General features: G+C 39.9%; 1 protein-coding gene across 2 annotated transcripts; it reads left to right on the top strand.

The window, feature by feature from the left end:
* The first annotated feature begins 1,368 nt into the window (after positions 1-1,368).
* LOC117292671 lies at positions 1,369-14,329 on the top strand. Of its 2 annotated transcripts, XM_033774816.1 has the most exons (13): positions 1,369-1,603; positions 2,955-3,080; positions 3,910-4,286; positions 4,984-5,191; positions 5,769-5,981; positions 6,814-7,053; positions 7,311-7,474; positions 8,086-8,318; positions 8,893-9,218; positions 9,803-10,031; positions 10,539-11,677; positions 13,280-13,335; positions 13,823-13,904. In XM_033774816.1, exons 1-12 carry the CDS (start codon positions 1,522-1,524, stop codon positions 13,309-13,311), a joined length of 3,369 nt encoding a protein of 1,122 aa, XP_033630707.1. In that variant the 5' UTR covers positions 1,369-1,521; the 3' UTR covers positions 13,312-13,335; positions 13,823-13,904. The 2 variants fall into 2 exon arrangements, with proteins under 2 accessions (XP_033630707.1, XP_033630699.1); XM_033774808.1 differs by lacking the exon at positions 13,280-13,335 and having other exon boundaries at positions 13,823-14,329.
* The last annotated feature ends 4,199 nt before the right edge of the window (positions 14,330-18,528 follow it).

The following is an 18,528-nucleotide window of genomic DNA, read 5'->3' as shown; positions in this document are numbered from 1 at the left end:
CGACAAGGTGCTTTTTTCTTCAATTCTGCAGAAAAGTTCAGTGGCCAACGAGTCAAAATTTTCACAGGTTTGTGATTTTATGCATATGTTGAGATACACCAAGTAAGAAGACTAGTCTTTGACAATAATACCCAATAGGGACCAGTGAACCTGATCTATAATTGGGAACTACCAGGGTGACACAAACAACACTAAGAGGCTAGATTTAGGTTTAAGATTTAGGAAACGTCTTGATAAAGCCGTGCTATTCCATGCTCACTAATATGCCGCCCCCCCCCCCACCCAGCCCCCCCCCTTAAAATGATCCCGATAGTGTCTCACCTCCAAAAAAGAGAAAAAGGAAATAAGATTGTGTAAGTTTTTTTACCCCCTTCTCGTTCCTGGAACAAACTGCTATTAAAACATAAGGCGATGGCAACCCACATTGACCATACAAACAAATAATGAGTGGGGGGGGGGGAGGGGTGCACGCAAATTGATTCACACGACTCAACGATGTTATTTTGACCAACTATCTTACGTGGTTGGGGAGTTTGGTTAAAGTGTATGGTGCTGTTATCTCTCTTTATATAACATTAAGAATAAAAATCATGGTAGTAATTACAACCGTGCCCCTCAACTTAAAACACTGGGTTAGAGCGGCTTCAGTTGAATTACATATAGTATCAGATATTCCTGAACAACAGACATCTCCACCAAGAAAAAAAACCGGTTCTGTTTGACCTTATCTCTGACATCTTTTCTGAAAACCATTTATTTCCAATATCGACCAAAATTAATAAATATACCCTCCTCCCCCACTCCCCCACAGACACCCCCATGTCACCCTCCTCATCCGTCCCAAGACCCCAACTCCCCACACAGACACCCACATGTTATCCTCCTCCTCCACCCCAAGACCCCAACTCCCCACACAGACACACCCATGTCACCCTCCTCATCCGTCCCAATACCCCAACTCCCCACACAGACACCCACATGTTACCCTCCTCCCCACCCCGGGAACCCAACTCCCCACACAGACACCCATGCATCACAGACCACCCACTCCCCCTCCCCAATCCAGGGAGGGCCATTGAACGTGACGTTGACCTTGGAGGTACTATTTCTACCTCTATGGGTTGACTCAACACCCTCATTATGTGAGGCACGCGTAACCTTGATTGCCCAATATCCTTATCAAAAAGAAACCGCTCCGTGTAATTGCAGAAATACCTGTGCCAAATCGAAACAGCATAAACGGAAGCAGTAGTGTTTTTGTCTTGCGCGGAGCGCAAAGACCAGCTATTAATAAATCAATTACCTGTACATAAACTTTCACGTATAAATATTGGTGGATTTTCACTTACTTCAAACCGCCAAAGAAGAGAGACACGCTCACAAGCTCCGATTCTATCCTGGGAGTTTAATTAAGTTTTGTTAACTGACGTAAAAACAATTACCAAGCAATTTCAATTAGGCCTACTACTACCCGAAGCAGAGTTTTTGAATTATTTTGTACACACGTGGTCCATTGCAAGGATGCAGAAGATGAAGCTCCCGCCCATGTGTGCTTGGTTTTGCCTGTCAATAATCATCAACATTGGAATCTCGTCAGCCAAAGGTAAGTCCTCATTGATATCAATCTGAAAAGGCGGTAAACCGCATAGTCTGAGAGAAACTGAAGTTTGCGGTATAACAACATTGTAAATAAAGTTTTGAATGAGTTATGTATAGGCCTATGGGATTAATTTGGTTTTAGAATATTGGTGATCCCTGATGGGTGATCCCTCCTCAATTCTTGAGGGCGCGTCTTGAGCATTATATAGCTTATGGGTATGATAAGTTTACTATTAGTATAACTTGACTCTCAACGTTGAGATTCTCCTGAATGTCTTCATGAGAAAAGCTGTTTGATTTAAACAACTGCAGTGGTTCTGAAAATAAATGGTGTTTGTGAGACAACTTGACGTTTCGCTTGGTAAGTGTGACTTGACTTTTTTTTTTTTCTTTTTTTTTTTGGGGGGGGGAGGCTTAATGATACATTTGTGAAGTTTACTTTTTAATAGGCTTGCAACTTTTTGGCATAATCCAAAAGTCTTTGTGGAGTATTCCAATGATTATTCAGGTCTAATTAAAAAAACAAAAATTTATTAGATTGTTCAAACTAATTACTTTATATTTCCCCTAATTAATGTTTGCGTTTTGGCTAATTAAATTACAGTAAATTGCTGGAAAAAAAGGGTCCTTTAAACTGATGTGCATTGCAACATTGCAAAAAACGCAACATATTTATTTCGAAAAGTTAAATATTGAAAAAATGGGCGTGTTACATTGGAATACCGCATCTGAGCGATGCCGCAATATAAGAGTTTCAACATAGTGGTATTTCCCGGCCATTCAGAATCACTGGACCCGCAAAAGCATTCACAGTCGACCCACAAATGGCACACACAAATCAAACTTTTACTCTATCAATGGGGTATATGCCGAGTTTGAGGACATACGGAAAAACCCCGTAGTTTATTTTTAGACCAGTTTGTCGTCATCACTCTGCAGAGTGAAACTGTGTTCTCGATCGATTGAACACCTAAGGGTTACACCCGGAACATCCGACTAGGGGTACAAAGAAATATTTCGGGTCGCTTCGGGCCCTATTGTTTGTCCATTATCACAATCTTGTTGAGTAATGTTCACCCCGGAACTACTAAAGGTGTTGGGAACAACAAAATACAATTGTATGAGTCATGCCAACAAAACTTATTTGGCAGAACTACAGAGGGCGCTAGTCATGTAAACAAAACTATCATCTTTCCGGAAGTTAAATGTAAAACTTAGAATTGAGTAAGGGTAATTCATTTATCAATGGTAAATCATTTTGGTTTTACTGAATACAATTTATTTACCTGTCATTGTTTTTTCGGAGGGTCATCATGTCCAATTGTAATTATTTCTCGTTTCTTCTTTCTACGCAGGGTCACCAAAGTGGGAGAGTTGCATTGATGTTGTGAGGGGAAGGGAAAGTTTTTACCTCCCCGAGGAGGAGTCGTGTTGTCAAGGACGGATTCTCCGAAATACGATAGGAATCAGTGAGGAGTGCTGTAAGTTTAGTCAGCAGTTTTACTGTTAATAAAATAGGTTGCCTTGATTTTGGGTCAGTAAAATTCCCACTTTGAGCTGGGGGTTGGGGGTTGACCAATTTTGAAAAAGGAGTAGGCCTATGTTATGTAAGCTAAAAAAGTGCTGTGCTTGATATACAGCTGCAATGTTTGGTGGGGTTTATGTACTTCTAGAAACTATAAGGCTCCCCCTTGAGAGCCTTATTATAGTTTCTAGAAGTAGGTTTAAAATAACGTTATTGAAAGCACAGCAATTGGATAACTTTCTGTGTGGCGCCACCACCTTTTCTCTCATTTTTACAAAAAGGGATATCTCATTGAGGTAAATTAGATACTATATTATTTTATATCCAATGAAAAAGTGGTGGCGCTATGGAAATTTTTTCCAGCAATTGAGCTGGAAAAGTTTCCGTATGGCACCCACTTATTCATTCGATATGAAATAATATAGTATCTAATATACCTCAATTAGATATCCCTTTGTGTAAAAATGAGTGAAAAAGTGGTGGCGCCATACGGAATGTTATCCATTGAGCTGTGGGTGCGTGCTGTTGGTTATTTTGAGACCTGATGAGTAGTATAGCGCCCTGTAAAGGTTACTGACAAACTCGGGTCAGAAAGCCGAGCCAGTAGGCCCCTACACTACATGCCAAATCGCTGCAACATTTCTAAGAGAGGTTTGCGGTAACACTATGTAAAAATCTCTTTTGAGTGGTGTTGGTTCTGAAAAGAACCGGTGGTTAATGACTCAAAACCACAACATTGCATGGTTTTGAAACAGCCCCTCTCGTTTTGTTATTTATGCTGTTAGGTGGGGGACAACTTTACAATTCCAACACGGGTAAATGCTGCGGAGGTGAGGAGTGGTACAATGATGCATCGCAGGACTGCTGCGACGACACAGTGTTTGATCTGGACGGGCAGACGGAATGCTGTGGGGGCCAAGTTATAGATACCAGTATCACCGCCCTCATCCCCCGCACCTGTTGTGGAGATCACCCCGTTGCGGGGACGGGAGAGTGCTGCGGAGTCAACGCCGTCTACGATTCGCAAACGGAGCTTTGCTGTGAGGGGCTTGATGGGGTTGGACATGTGCACACGATTGGCAGAACAGAGGTGCTAAGTCGCTGGATGCAATGTTGTGGCGTTGAAACTATCGACACAAGAGTACAGCACTGCTGCAATGAGGTAAAGCTAATTTTCTCGGAAACAATGAATGATTACTGATATTTGTTGAGACACATTGGAGGGGTTTAAAACCAAACATGGCCTGAAGTGAATGGAAACATTTCATTCAGATTTTGACACTAATTACATTACCCGGGCTGCTGTTCTCCTTTCACAAATACTTTTTACCTCTTCAGTCGTACAAGCCCACCATAAAACTATTGGAAGTTCTGCCAGATTCTGCAATTTACTATGATTTTCTCAACCTTTTCCCTTTTCTGCCTCAAAATGATAAAAAGACCAAACAAAATAACTTGAAAATTGACTACAACGTTGCGCATAACTGAATTTAGGTTAAGTGCCTTGCTCACGGACATGACCGGGAATCAAACCCACACTCAGATGATTCAACCATCAGATATTGAGTCAGATCAGTATACCGCATGGCCTCGACCTACCACAAAATAAAACTTAAAATATCACACTCAAATTTTACATATGCCCCTTAAAAGTCAACTATAGTTCGATCAACCTCACTCACCCTAATGGATGATTCGATAACATCGATATGACATTCCCACCTATCAGAACTTGTCCGGCTCTCAAGTTGTCATTTATTTTAGAAAGATGTATGTACCAGCAAATGTTTTGTAGTTCAGCGATTTGATTTGAAAAATTGATAACATATTACTTTTTTGTTTTGTTGGTAACACACAAGGTTCCACGACCGAAGAATGATTTCAGTGAGTGCTGTGGACCAGAAACGTTTGACGTAACAACACAAATATGCTGCGTCGACAGATTCGCCGACGGAGTTGACTACAAGATCAGCCCATTGGTTGAAGGACGAACTGAATGTTGCGGACTAGAGCCAATCAACACGGACAATGAACAGTGCTGTGAGTCCAAAATCACCTACAACATTGGTAAGTTCCACATGATCCATTTTTTTGCCACAGGAGAGGTTCATTACGGGGAATACAGATGGAGGAAACAAACTTCATTATATGCAAGAGGAACACTTCAGTTTACACAAAACAATTTTCTGTGTCCCCCCCCCCCAAGTATTTCATAATAATGTCAATAGATTGACTGGGATTGGTTGCCTATATTGGGAGACTTTTTGGGGCGCTGGCGGCAGCAGACATTACGGTCCCTTTTGCAGGTATGTGCGTGCGCGCACATGCCCAGTATTGTGCGCGTGGTCTAAGCAGGCGCATTACTGGCGAGAACTGTTAATAAAGACCACCCAGAAGTCTCCTATTTGCCTCGTGTGGCATGACCTTTTTTAGGTACATCTTAGACCACAAAAGAGTAGGCTCAATCAAAGTTGACATAAACAAAACTATCTTCCTCCTTGTAACAGTGAACTATGTACACGGTGGATAATATAAAGTGCTTACACTGCCAGCAACCAGTTGTTAGCAAAAAACCGATTCTGTAAAGTTCCTTTAACTTTGGCTCAAGTGACAACTATTTTGTGTTTCCACTTTTGAACTGTAGGCGATGGACTGTGCTGTGCGTCACACGCCTACAATCCCCAGAGGTCCTCCTGCTGTTACAATGACTACTCATCATTTAATGTAACACTGAACGTTCCTGAGATTGTGGACTTGCAGGGCTGTTGCAGTGGGCAGTCTTTCTTGAAGACTGACCAAGTATGCTGTTCAGGGAGCCTCTATGATAAACAATCCGGTCATGATTGCTGTGGGACAGGTAGGTCAGATGAAACTGTTAAGCCAAGCCCAAGAGATCGATGGGAAACCATTCCTTGCGTTGATACGATGGGATGGCTAGTCTAGCTAATATGATAATAATAATAGTGGCTTCTATATAGCATTCATATCTGTCACTCAGTGATGCTCAAAGCGCTTCAACATTCAGTATTTTCCTGCAAGGTATGTGGAGCTACATTTGAAGTATAAGACGTACTCTTACATAGCACCGTGTAGTGGCTTACAAGGTGCTGTGGCGCAGTATGCTGCCAATCAAACCAGGAACACAGGGGGCGAACTCCTTCTCTTTGCGATAAGTGCACTGGGTTCTTTTATGTGCGTTACACAACACAAACAACCAATGGCTCAGATCCGAAGGGCCTTAACAAAATCAACAGTCTGCTTTGTTAGAAAAGGTTGCAAGGCTGACGAGCTGGTTTGAAAAAAATTGTTAGATGTTTTGCTTTTCCTTTAAATAAGAAAACATTTGTGGGTAGCGATACCATTGGTGTTCATTAGTAGCTCATAAATGATCAATTCATTTACAGACTATTCAGACTATTTCAGCAGACTATTTCACCATGAGTATCTTCTTAGATGAATTATGCATAAATTTGGAGTACCTGTTTTCAGGTGTGATTTTTTAACATTTAATTTAATCCTACTTGTTAATTTCTTAGTGTGTTAATACTATTAATTGCTAATTACTGATTGCACATCACATCCACTTTGGCCTGTGGGCTACAAAATGTGATGTTCATCAAAATAAATTGAAACAAAATCACAAAAAGTAAATGACTTTTTACCATCATTTATTCTTCTCCATCCTCTAGAATTGTACAACACTTTAGGACAACTTTGTTGTGAGGGTAACCGAATAGACAAAACCTCCCCATCTTCTCAATGCTGCGGACAACACTCGTACGAGGCGGACCGACAGACTTGCTGTTTCAGTCATGTGCTGGACGTGGCGAACGGGTCATGCTGTATGACCGGGGAAAACACCTACGAGGCCTACTCCAGCCTACACAATCAGTGCTGCGTCAAAGAAAGAAGATACACACCCTCATATGGTGAGCTTTATCTTAAAAAAGTTTAGACAAGAAATCATCTTCTTACAGCAGAAACCTCTATGGGTTAGTTGCAGAAAAGTATGAACCCAGATTTAGCCAGAGCCTTTCATCGTCCATGTAATTCTGGGTATTTGCACATTTCCGTCAAGTCTGCAGCCAGTAGAGTGTCAAAAGTTTCCACTTGGAATGAAACTTAAACAAGTGTTGAACTGCTTTCAAAATGATTGACGGTCCGATTGGTTTTGTTTGTCTTCAAGGCAAGGTGCACAGTAAAGATGTCAGGTGCTGTGGTACTGAGGAACTGAAAGAGTCTCACTTGTGCAGGAATGATATTGGACGTCAGATAGCCAAGGAGGAACCTACACATGATAGGCTCTGCTGCAAACCAAGAAAATGTCACACATTTGACTCTCAAACACAGGTTGGTTTGTTAAATTTGTAATATTAATGGATTATATGAATAAAAAAAATAACCAAAAGGCTGACACTATTCAAACTTACGAAGTTTTGGTTTTAAGAACATAGAAGGTAAGAATGCACAGGTAAAAAAATACATCAAATTCACACACACAAAAGGCACCTGCACCCGTTGACCTCCTATTTTCCCTCTTTTGTTTATACTACCTCCCAGCTCCCATTGGTTTCGTACGCGTGTTTTAACTGTGTGGACCTTCCCGAACGGTGGACCCTGTCGTCCTCTTTTGTTATAGGTCCACGGTTTGAATGTGGATACAAACCCACACACACACAAATGTGTATGCGCCTGCAACCGTGGACCTCATATATTGTCCCTCTTTTGTTAATACTATCCTTTTTTGCAACAGTTCCCATTGGTTTTGTACACATGTTTTAATTGTGTGGACCTTCCCAAGCCGTGGACCCTATTGTCCTCTTTTGTTATATAGGTCCCGGTTTGAATGTGTACCTACTCACATGAACACATTGCCGAGAGTCCAAGAACACAGTTTATAAGACTTGCACGGTCTATAATAGCCTGTAACCCCTCTTTATATTTATATTTGACACATGCAGGTTTGTAAAGAAGGCAGGGTGACACACCAACGGGATCTGACACCTGGACTGCGCCGTTGTGGTGGAGATATGTACAGTGTAGAGGATAAGCAATGCTGCAAAGGAAATATCCAGATTAAGACAAGAAGCTTTGGTGGATCCCCTCTGCTGTGCTGTGGCACAGGTACCTACAGTCCAGAGTTTCAAGTATGTTATAACGAGAAGAGTTATGACATCGCAGAGAAGTATGCTGAGTAAGTCAATATTTTGGTTCTCTTTGTGTCACAAAATAGTTAATGGCTTGACGTAGCGAGCATCCCCATTTATCCAGAATTTGTGTTCTTTCTGACTTCTTGTAAGGCGTGCCTGTCTGGGATACATATTCCTGTTTGAACAGGATCATTCAGTGTGGATGTTACAGTAAACTATGGCACCCAGGACAGTCTTCTTTGATGACGATACATAATATATGCAGTCACTTAACTTAATATTTCTAAGGGGCCGCTATCGCCGAGGTTAAACATGGCAGTTACGTGCCATGCGCATCACTCAGCCTATGATAGGTCTCGCTTTGATGTCAGTGAGGGCAATGTTTGCTACATAATATATGCAGTCACTTAACATCACGTTTCTCGCTCAGGCTGCCATCGCCGAGGTTAAACATGGCAGTACGTGCCTCGCGCATTGCTCAGCCAATGCTAGGTCTTGCCTTGACCTCAGTGAGGGTGCTGTTTGAGGGTATTATTCTGGCTGCACTGGTTATTCAGTTTTGGATTTTTTTTTGCTTTCTTGATTATCACTAAGATCAAATTATTTCTTTCCATGTAGGATTTGTCGCAATCAACCGTACGACAACAGAAGTCATGAGTGTGACCCTATGTACCAACTGATCCGTCCAATCGCTGAGCGGCAACAGGGTCTGACTGAAATCTGTGGTAGCAGCAAGGCAGATAGCGGCTACTACCCGTACAATCCAACTAAACATGATTGCTGTGGGGATATGCTGATAGGGCCAGGGGAGACATGTTGCAACGATGAGCGCTTTCAGACTCCAGGTACCGGGGTTGGTGAGGGACAATGCTGCGATGGAGGAGATGGTTTCAACCCTAACACCCACACATGCTGCGGTGGCAACATTCACAGCATATCTGATGGTAAGTGGAATGTTTGGAGTAAAATGTTTAAACTTGGCCTTAGCCAGTGTTCGCACTGGATAAACATTTTGGGTAACTGTACCATGATGCCGGTTAACATTCCGAGGGGTTAATCTTCCTACCGTCCGCACTTGGATTTAATTGACTTGGGTAGAATTTACGGAGACAATAAACCGTGTACAAAAGATGCAAGTTTAACGCGCATGATCTAGGCCAGTGAAAGGTCACTGGATTTTCTGGCTCGGTTAAACTGACCTGGTTAATCTTTCTCAGGGCACCTTTCCTGTGAGAGAAAGTTACCTTGGCTGTTTGCACTGGATTTGAAATGGGTAAGTTACCCACTGGCTCGGTTAGTTTACCCAAATTAAGTCCAGTTTGAACAGGGCTTCACAGAGATGAGAGGTATTGCAATTACAAACTAATTTTAGCCAAAACTATAGGTGTAAAATTTACTTTCCAAAATGGTTAGCATAAGGCAGACAGTAGCTGCATGTGAAATTGGCGCCACCATTTTTTCAACCATTTTCTTCCCCAAATTCCCTCAAACCGCTATTCAAAAATACTCCAAACTCTTCCACACACAGATCACCAGTGCTGTGGCGGCCAGCTGCTTGACCCAGCCAGCACAGCAGAGATGTGTTGCAATGACCGTGTTATGCCAGTGGAGAACGGTAGGACTGAGTGTACGTCAGGCGTGGCACACAGACCCACGGAGACAGTGTGTGACGGCGTGGTTTATGAAGAAGCCAACGGAGACTGCTGCGGGAAGGTCTTGATGAATACAAACCAACAGATCTGCTGTCAGGACAAGTTGTAAGTAATTTTTTTTTTTCTCCAGAAGACGATCAGAGCATACTGATCTAAACTTTGAGTTGAAACCAACGGTTCTTTTTAGAACCACCCAACTCATTTAGAGATTATCATTACATGGTGTTACCGCAAATCTTAGTATTTTGTATTGCCACCATGCAACATTTAAAATCCTACTTATTACTAATGTTGTAAAAGATGATTGAAAGACACAACTTTTGAAAACAAAATAAAACCTTTTTTTTTTTTTCCAGACATAAAGATTTGTTCAGCCTAACCTTACAGGAACTGTCTCAACGGTTGAAACATCCCTTAAATGTTTACTAATCTACGAGAATAATTAATTATTTTTTGCACATACATTTAAATGAAATTTAACATAATGAGTTCATGTATTTTATGCTTTTATCTTCAAAATTGGACACTGTATTACCAAACAAATTCTGGCTGAAAATATTATTTGAGCTCTTGTTTAATACCACTTTTACTTCCGTTATTTAATCTCTATAGCCTTTACGACAAGGCTACTCATGGGGACACTTGCTGTGGAAAAGTCGCCTATGATTCCTCTAACCCATCAGAAAAATGCTGTTCAGACACCTCTCTCTACCATCATGCCAACGGCTTTATCTGTTGCGGAAACAGTCTCATGGATACTTTCAAAGACGTGTGTCGAGAAGTCGGCTATGCTTCCTACATCTTCCCGAGACAGAGCGATTTGGTGGACTGTACTGAAGGAAGCTACGACCCAATACGCCAGACCTGCTGTGAAGGAATCCTGTACAACTTTCTCGGAGAATGCTGCGGGAGTCAAGTCTTCAGGGAGGGTGAGGGCTTGATCTGCTGCGGGAACAAGATGCAATATCGCATGTACGGAGAGAAGACGATATGCTGTGGAGAGGAAGTTAGGAGTAGCGAAAAACATACATGCTGTGGAGACAAAGGCCTGGCCAAGACACGTCGATGGGAGACTTGTTGCGACGGGGTTGTGATGAGAAGGCGTGATTGTCGTCAAAAGAAAAGAAAGAGGATCCCCTCTAGGCTTGGCCCATCAAATTGTGGCGGTCAACTCTATAATGCGTCTGTGCAAGGTTGTTGTAATGAAGTACTGTTTGACTCTGAGCTATTTGCATGTATAGACAGCAGTTTGCAACCTCTGTGCGCTGGTACCCCGTACGATGACTCCACCATGATGTGCTGTGCTGGCGAGGTACACAGTTTGGAAACCACTGGTTGCTGCAATGGAACACCGTACGACCTGTCATCGCCGAACGTATGCTGTAACAACGTCCTGCACCATGTAAGAAATGGAGCATGCTGCGGACCCAACAGTACGCCCTACAACCTCAATAGGAATCTCTGCTGCAAAGACAAACTTCGGAAGAAGAAGAACAGACGCAGCGAGTGCTGTGGTGAATTCGCATTCAACCCCAACACAGACACATGCTGTGATGGTAAAGTCACTCGCGATGTCCCTCACGGAGCGTGCTGCGGAAACAAGGCTTTTGATCCTGCCGTGAAGATGTGCTGTCCAGAGCAGGGGAAGCTGTTTAAGCGTCGCCCTAACACCGAGAACCTCCTGAGTGACAGCCTTTGCTGTGCAGCCGATATGGAGTACAACACAACCGCAGGAACTTGCGTACCCAAAGGTATTTTTCAAATTAAACTTCTCTATCCTGACTTTACAGGCCTGGGGCCAATTTCATAGAGCTGCTTAAGCAAAAAATTTGCCTAAGCGTGAAAATAGCTCGCATATTTTATACATGTTACTGGCCAAAATTTCACGCCATACACATTGCTTGTGACTGGTATTTAGCTGTTGTTTACTGAGCATAACAATTGAGTGGAGTCTTGGCCGGTACTCTGATTTTACTAAGCAGGGATTTTTTGGCTTAAGCAAAGTTTTGTGCTTAAGCAGCTCTATGAAATTGGGCCCTGGGCCTAATTTCATGGCTCTGCTTACCGCCGAATTCTGCGCTTATGATCACGATTCCCCGCTTACGTGAAAGCGCCAGCAAATTTCTGTGCTATCTATTTAAGCGTAGAATGCCTAGTCACGTGGAGTAGGCACGCGCAGAAGCCAAAATTTGCCGCTTATCTGTAAAATACGCTAGCCGTAATCACAGAATTCCCTGCTTCCATAAGCGCCGACTCCGTGCTTTTGGTAAGCAGAGCCTTGAAATTGGGCCCAGATGCTTCACAGGCCTCGATGCCTCTGGTCATCCAAATGTTCCAGTAACAATTTCCCTTAAAGAAGTGCCTTTTACCAAGGGAAAACTGCCTTGCCCTCCTGCAAAAGAGTATCTGGTATAAGTTCATAGAGTTTTAATGTCTGGTCATGCATCTGTAGTACAACAGGACCATGTGATTCTTCCATGAAAATTCCAGTGGATAAAAGGTTCAATAACAGCTCTACACAGAGTTGTTTTAAAAGCAACAAAACTATGCTTACCAGAATGAGGTTTCCAGCCAAACTTCCATGTCACATGTAGAGATCCACCATATAGAGAACCACTGTCTTTGTGTTTGTTTGTCCTGTTAGTGTTTGTCCATGTCTTTCCATGTGTAACTTTTTGTTGTGTTTTAAATATCCCAGGCATTGTTCTGAAAACAAACTACGTTTGTATTTACTCACATCCCTGGGGGACTCCACCCTACAAGCTTGCTTTTGGGAGTCCTCCACCACTTAATCTATTGTGTATCTTTACTACTCTATGTTATATCTTGTCATCTGAAATGATTGAGTGGAAATAAAACTGAACTGAACGTGCACAATTCTGCTCCGTTTCGGCATAGCAGAAAATGGTTAAGGAGTAGTTTTTGCTTAAGCAGCTCTGTTAAATTGGGCCCGTATGGATGATGATATATGATTCAAATTATCTGAGGGACTTAATTTTCACCTTACTGGTGTCCAACACCAACAAACTTAATTTAAACTTGTATGCTGCCATTTCTCCTCTAAAATATGCATCCCACCAAAAGATTTTATATTTTAATTTTAATAGTCTTGATTGCCGCTGTTGAGGCTAATGTCTGGTTTGCTTATACTTTCTTTTTATTTTACACTTCATTGGCTTGCACAAGTACCATTGATTTTAAATCCTTGCTCAAGTTTTAAAAAGTCGTTTAATGCATGATTTGCTTTTGCTATTTTGTCAACTTTTGTGTAATTGTGTTGTTTTCTTGCTATTTTATTTGCTCTGTATGGCATTGCATGTTATATATTTTATTTTGTTATTTTTTTTGCCCAGCTTTGGACGTGCATAGCTTAAAGTTGACTTAATGTAACAGCAGTTCACTGACTTAGGTAATTTATGTTTTATTTTATTTTATTTATTTATAAATTTTGTTGTTCCTCAAAGCAATTCAGGTCATCGACCTCTAAACTTTGACCTCTTAAGGGTGAAAGCCACACACACCTCTCTTTTGTTCATTTGCACTGTTTGGCATTGATAGCAACGTCTGAACAACTTGAAGAATTTCATGCCCTGAGTTACACAGAGGTCACAAAGAGCCATGCCCTCTGTTGATCTGCTCTTGGCCTTGACTCCCCTTCAAAGATTTCCCCTTGACTTTAAAATTTTCCCAAAGGGTAGTGCCCTTTGAAAAATAAAAATGGCCTTGCCCTGGAATTGGAAGCATCAAACCATTGAAGGAAACTCTAACAAAAGTGGCCCATTTCACGGAGGATCGGTGTTAGGGATGGGTTTATTCTGGTTTCAGAACATTCACTTATTTATTTACTGAAATTTTGAGAAAATTATCGATATGTGTTTGTTATGGTTGTTTTGCAGATTGTACAGTGTGCAAGGCCCCATCATCAAACAAAGCCTGGCGAGAACACACCACAAAGACTACGCTGATCCGAGGCACCATATCTCAAATCACACAAACTGACAACCACCATCTTACAATACATCTCACACGAGTCAGTCATCTCAACCTCGACAAACAATCATCCGACCTGGAGTTTAGAGTGACTGTGCCGTCTCAATGCGGATGCGAGGAACTCGTACTCAATAAAGCTTACATCATCATGAGCGATGGAGTCGTTGAATGGAACGAAGACTTTGATCATCTCACGCTTCGACCGACCGACTTCTTGGCCAGAGCCAAAGATCAACTCGGAAGAAAAATTAAACACTATGTATGTAAGCATAAAGATTAGGTGTCTTCCACATTCTACTGTTAGTATTTTAAAACATAAGGAAATAATATATATTTTAAACAAGATTTAAGATGAGACTATTTAATTCTGGTGTATTTATTCATTATAAAGACATTTTGTATGTATATTTTGAGCTTACCTATTTATATATTTATTTATTTATTTATTTATATTAGAAACTTGTTTATTTATTAATTTATGTGTGTATTATTTATTTTAAATAACGAAACAAATCATAGAATTTTGTGAGAGACAAACGCAATAAATTTAAAATTGTTTGTGGTGGTAGTATTATCAGATGAGGTTTTTGGTAGGACATAATTATGTAAGTGTTGATTCTAAGCCATAGCAAAAGATCAACCAACCTCACCTGAAATGCAAATGAATGTTTTTTTATAAGTAGAATGTATTTTTTACATCCATCAATATTTTCAAATTATTTTTTATATCTCAAAATGATTGCATTCATTTAGCAATATTTAAAACTACACTATCTTTTGGCAATAATGTACAAAAAAACAAGAATAGATTGAAAAAGTTTTGACAAATCTTTACATGAAGTGAGTTATTACAATTCATTTTGTTAGAAAACAGTAATTTTTTATGATTACTCCTAAATTCGGGTAACTGTGTAACTGAAGGCTGAATGTTGGGTTGAATTTATTGTACACTCTCTTTCATTAACTGTTTTACTCTGCAAATGTTTTCAAAAAGCAACTCACATCATCTTTGATTGAATGTTTAAAGGGAAAGCATACATTAGGTGTTTGGAACCGTTCATGTTTTTAATCTTATCAATTGTACGTGTCTAAAATCAAACTAACATGTGAACATGTCCCTACAAACAAGAAGAGTAATCCTTATAAGGAATACACAATATGAGAAATGTTACTGACAGTAATGCCTTTCAGGTTCAAATTTGGGGTGTTTAAACTGATATCTTTTTACATAACCATATTACTTCGAAGTGAAGTATTTTTCAAAATTAGTCATACTACCAAAAGTTTGTTTTTTTTGCGATAATTTTAAGAGTGATTATCAAACGTATACATTCCCTTTAAGCTTTCATGTAGGTTAAATAAAAACCGTTCAGAATGTTACTTTTATACATGGCACATTTCAAAGATGCAAAAAGTATTCAATTTTTATGTTTTATATCTGCACACAATTCACAAAGAGATGTACCTCAACTTTATGTTGCCTTTTCTTTGTGGCATTATTGGTTAATAATCTAACTTTTTGACAAAATTGGTGTGAAGTTATTTTAATTTTAATTTTTTATTTTGTTTATACAGAATATTGGTTTTTGATGAATTTTAAAGCATCTTTTGGGATGCGATATATGCAAGTAGGTTTTCACATTTGAGTTTCTTGAATGCCAGAAGAATCAATACAGTGCTGTTAACTTAATTCGTCCGAGACGCATGACTCTCAAATAAAAAGGTGCAACAAATATTATTGCGCCATTTTAGGAGTCACATGTGCCAGGGAAGTTATTTCGAAACTACGACTTCGGCCAGTTCAGACTATTTGAAGCCCTTAATGAAAGCGCAAGTTTTCTATGTAACTGACAGAGCCGAAGCTCAAACCGATTTGTAGTTTCGCAAACACCCTATAAAGTGATGTTGCCCCTGACTCCCAAAAGTGGCGTACGTATGACGTTGCCACCGAAATAAATCTCTCTGGAACACACTTACAGTACTTTCAGGTTTTTCAAGTAATACCATTTATAATTTGTGTAATACTGTTTATATTTTGTATATGATTTTATTTCAACTTATTGACGACTTATAATGCGTCATTATTTATTTCAACATTGTTCATGTACCACAAGTTGTGGGCTGTAAACCCGATTCAAGTGAATCTTTAATACAGTACAGTATAATACTGTACCTTAGAACTGACTTACCTTAGCTGCATGTTTATACCGAAATGTATGGTTTTCTCTTTTAACATTATATTTTAAGACTTAGTATATTTAGTATTTTAAACTAAGTTTTACAATGTATGTAGTTTTTTGTATGGATTTAAAATGTGATATATAAAGTAAATAGTTTTCAAGAAAAAAAGAAAGTATAGTTTTGTTCAGTAGAAATGTAAAAAATACTCAAATGATGACTAAAATGTTTGCTGTTCAGAAATAGACAAACTTGTGAAATTGTTGGCTTAAATCCGTGGAGTCGAGAGAAAAAAGTCCCTTATTTTGGTTGTAACAACCGAAATCGATTGCTGCGATGTAAAAAAAAAAAAAAAAAAAAAAAGAGGGGAAAAAAAGGTTTTCAGATACAACTTTCTCGATTGATGCCTTTCTTTCAGATGGAATTTTTTTCTCCGAAAATTAAGTGGTTATAATGCGAACTTCACAGGACGGCTTTAGACGGGGTTAAACAAGTGTTTTTTTGTGTATCCTTCACACAATCTTGACCTTTGATACTTCCTTCCAGCACTACATACTTGATAAATAAATAATCATTATTTAATATTAGTGCCTTTACTCTTATATATGCATTTTGTTTTATAATTTTCAAGAAGTAAAGCATGCTAGCCGTTAAATAGTTAGTGCCTTAATTCTTATATCTTCAAAAATCAAGCCTTCCGTTTGATAATAATTATTCACGAAATATAGTAAATATTTTGTAATCGTATGTAGTATTTTGTTAAAGCCTCCAAATATTTATGTACAGTTTTGCTACACAGTGTAGGCCTAGTCTAACTATTTTTAGGTAAAAATAAGTTAGTGAAACAAATGAAACAATGTCTGAATACTATGATTAAAATCCAGCAGTGCCTTAATTATGAATTTGTTCGCCACTTAATTCGAAAGGGTGTTCGTCTGTAGAATGACGGGGGGGGGGGGGGGGGGGGGGGCAGGGCCCTCGCACCCCCCCGTCGGGGTTGAAGTTACATGACATCACAGGTGTACACACATATCATGGGACAGATTCTACCAACAGAAAAATCTTGCTTAACAGAAATAGGTTGCCAGCCGAAAAACCCCACAGTTCACATGGCTGCGCCATAGGTGATTTTGCTTATATTCTGCTCAACAGCTTGATGAAATTATAACTATTGTATAGCTGTCTGGTAGTTTGAGTTAAACAGTTTTCACTTCCTTTCCCTTCATTTGTAAAAATCTGTAACAAGTGTATTTGCAAACATTTGATGCACACCCAAGCATTTTCACTTCCTTCCTCATCACACGGGGAGATTTCCTCAATTTACCTTGGCCCAATTTCATAAAGCTGTCAGCCGAAAATACAACTTAAAAGCACTGGCTTGATACCTTTGGTAGTCAAAGACCAGTCTTCTCACTTGGTGTATCTCAAGCCTTTAAGCGTTTTATTTTTTTTTATTATTTTTTTTATGTTTTGGGATGGGGTGGGTTTCAGGGGACATCCTTTGTGGCAGGACGGCTTTGTAGAGGTGCTGGTCACCTGTTCCTCCTCGCCACTCACTGGCTTGGTATTTTTAAGCTTTTTGGTACATTGTCTCTATATGTATCGTCTTGTATATTTACATTTTTATGCCAGTGTAAAGTTTAATAAAACTAAAACTAAAACAAAACATTTGCATAAAATAACACACATGCCAGTGTGAAAATTTGAGCTCAAATCGTCGAATTTGCGAGATAATAATCGAAGAAAAATAACCCTTGTCACACAAGTTGTGTGCTTTAAGATGCTTGATTTCGAGACCTCAGCTGAGGTCTCGAATTTAATTCAAATATTTTAGTGGGAAATTACTTCTTTCTCAAATACCACGCTACTTCAGAGGGAGCCGTTTCTCACAATTTGTATACTATCAATAGCTCCCATTGCTCGTTACCAAGAAAGTTTGTATAACAAAAATGATTTTGAGTAACTACCAATAAATAGTGTCCAGTGCCTTTAACCAGTATCTTAGCTAAGCAAAAAACGAGTGGGGCACCAGTCGCAACAATGTAAATTTGTGTCAGGACAGGATTAGACCATATGCACAATAACAACAAAAACAACAACAGAGCTTTGGATCCGGTGAAATGGACCTCTCTGCCAGCCAGACACGCAATGAGTCAAAACCAAACAGGCCTACTGAGTCATGCCCCTCGGTCATCACGGATGGAAAACCACAATATAAGATCATGCCCCAATTTCATGAGGAAAAAAAAATAAATCACCGTCTTTGCCGTCTTTGCCGGACAGAACTGGAAGTAATTAAACCTGGTAATTATAGGCATGGGAAATTTTAGGGATGGAAATATTTTGCAACTTTTATCTGAATTCAGACGTTTCAAATTCTGCCTGGTAAATACACACTGGAAATAGTATCGTGGTATATGGTCTCTCCAAATAG

Source organism: Asterias rubens, chromosome 1, assembly GCF_902459465.1.
Source record: "Asterias rubens chromosome 1, eAstRub1.3, whole genome shotgun sequence".
Lineage (NCBI taxonomy): Eukaryota > Metazoa > Echinodermata > Asteroidea > Forcipulatida > Asteriidae > Asterias > Asterias rubens.
Note: the sequence above shows the minus strand (reverse complement) of the source record. Positions and strands in the feature narration are given on the sequence as shown.

What these genes read in the sequence shown, in the direction of transcription:
- LOC117292671 (XM_033774808.1), top strand. Translation starts at nt 1,522, where the DNA reads ATGCAGAAGATGAAGCTCCCGCCCATGTGTGCTTGGTTTTGCCTGTCA. An exon ending in TACAGCACTGCTGCAATGAG is followed by an intron (nt 4,287 to 4,983) that starts GTAAAGCTAATT and finishes GTAACACACAAG; the next exon opens with GTTCCACGACCGAAGAATGA. An exon ending in CAAAATCACCTACAACATTG is followed by an intron (nt 5,192 to 5,768) that starts GTAAGTTCCACA and finishes TTTGAACTGTAG; the next exon opens with GCGATGGACTGTGCTGTGCG.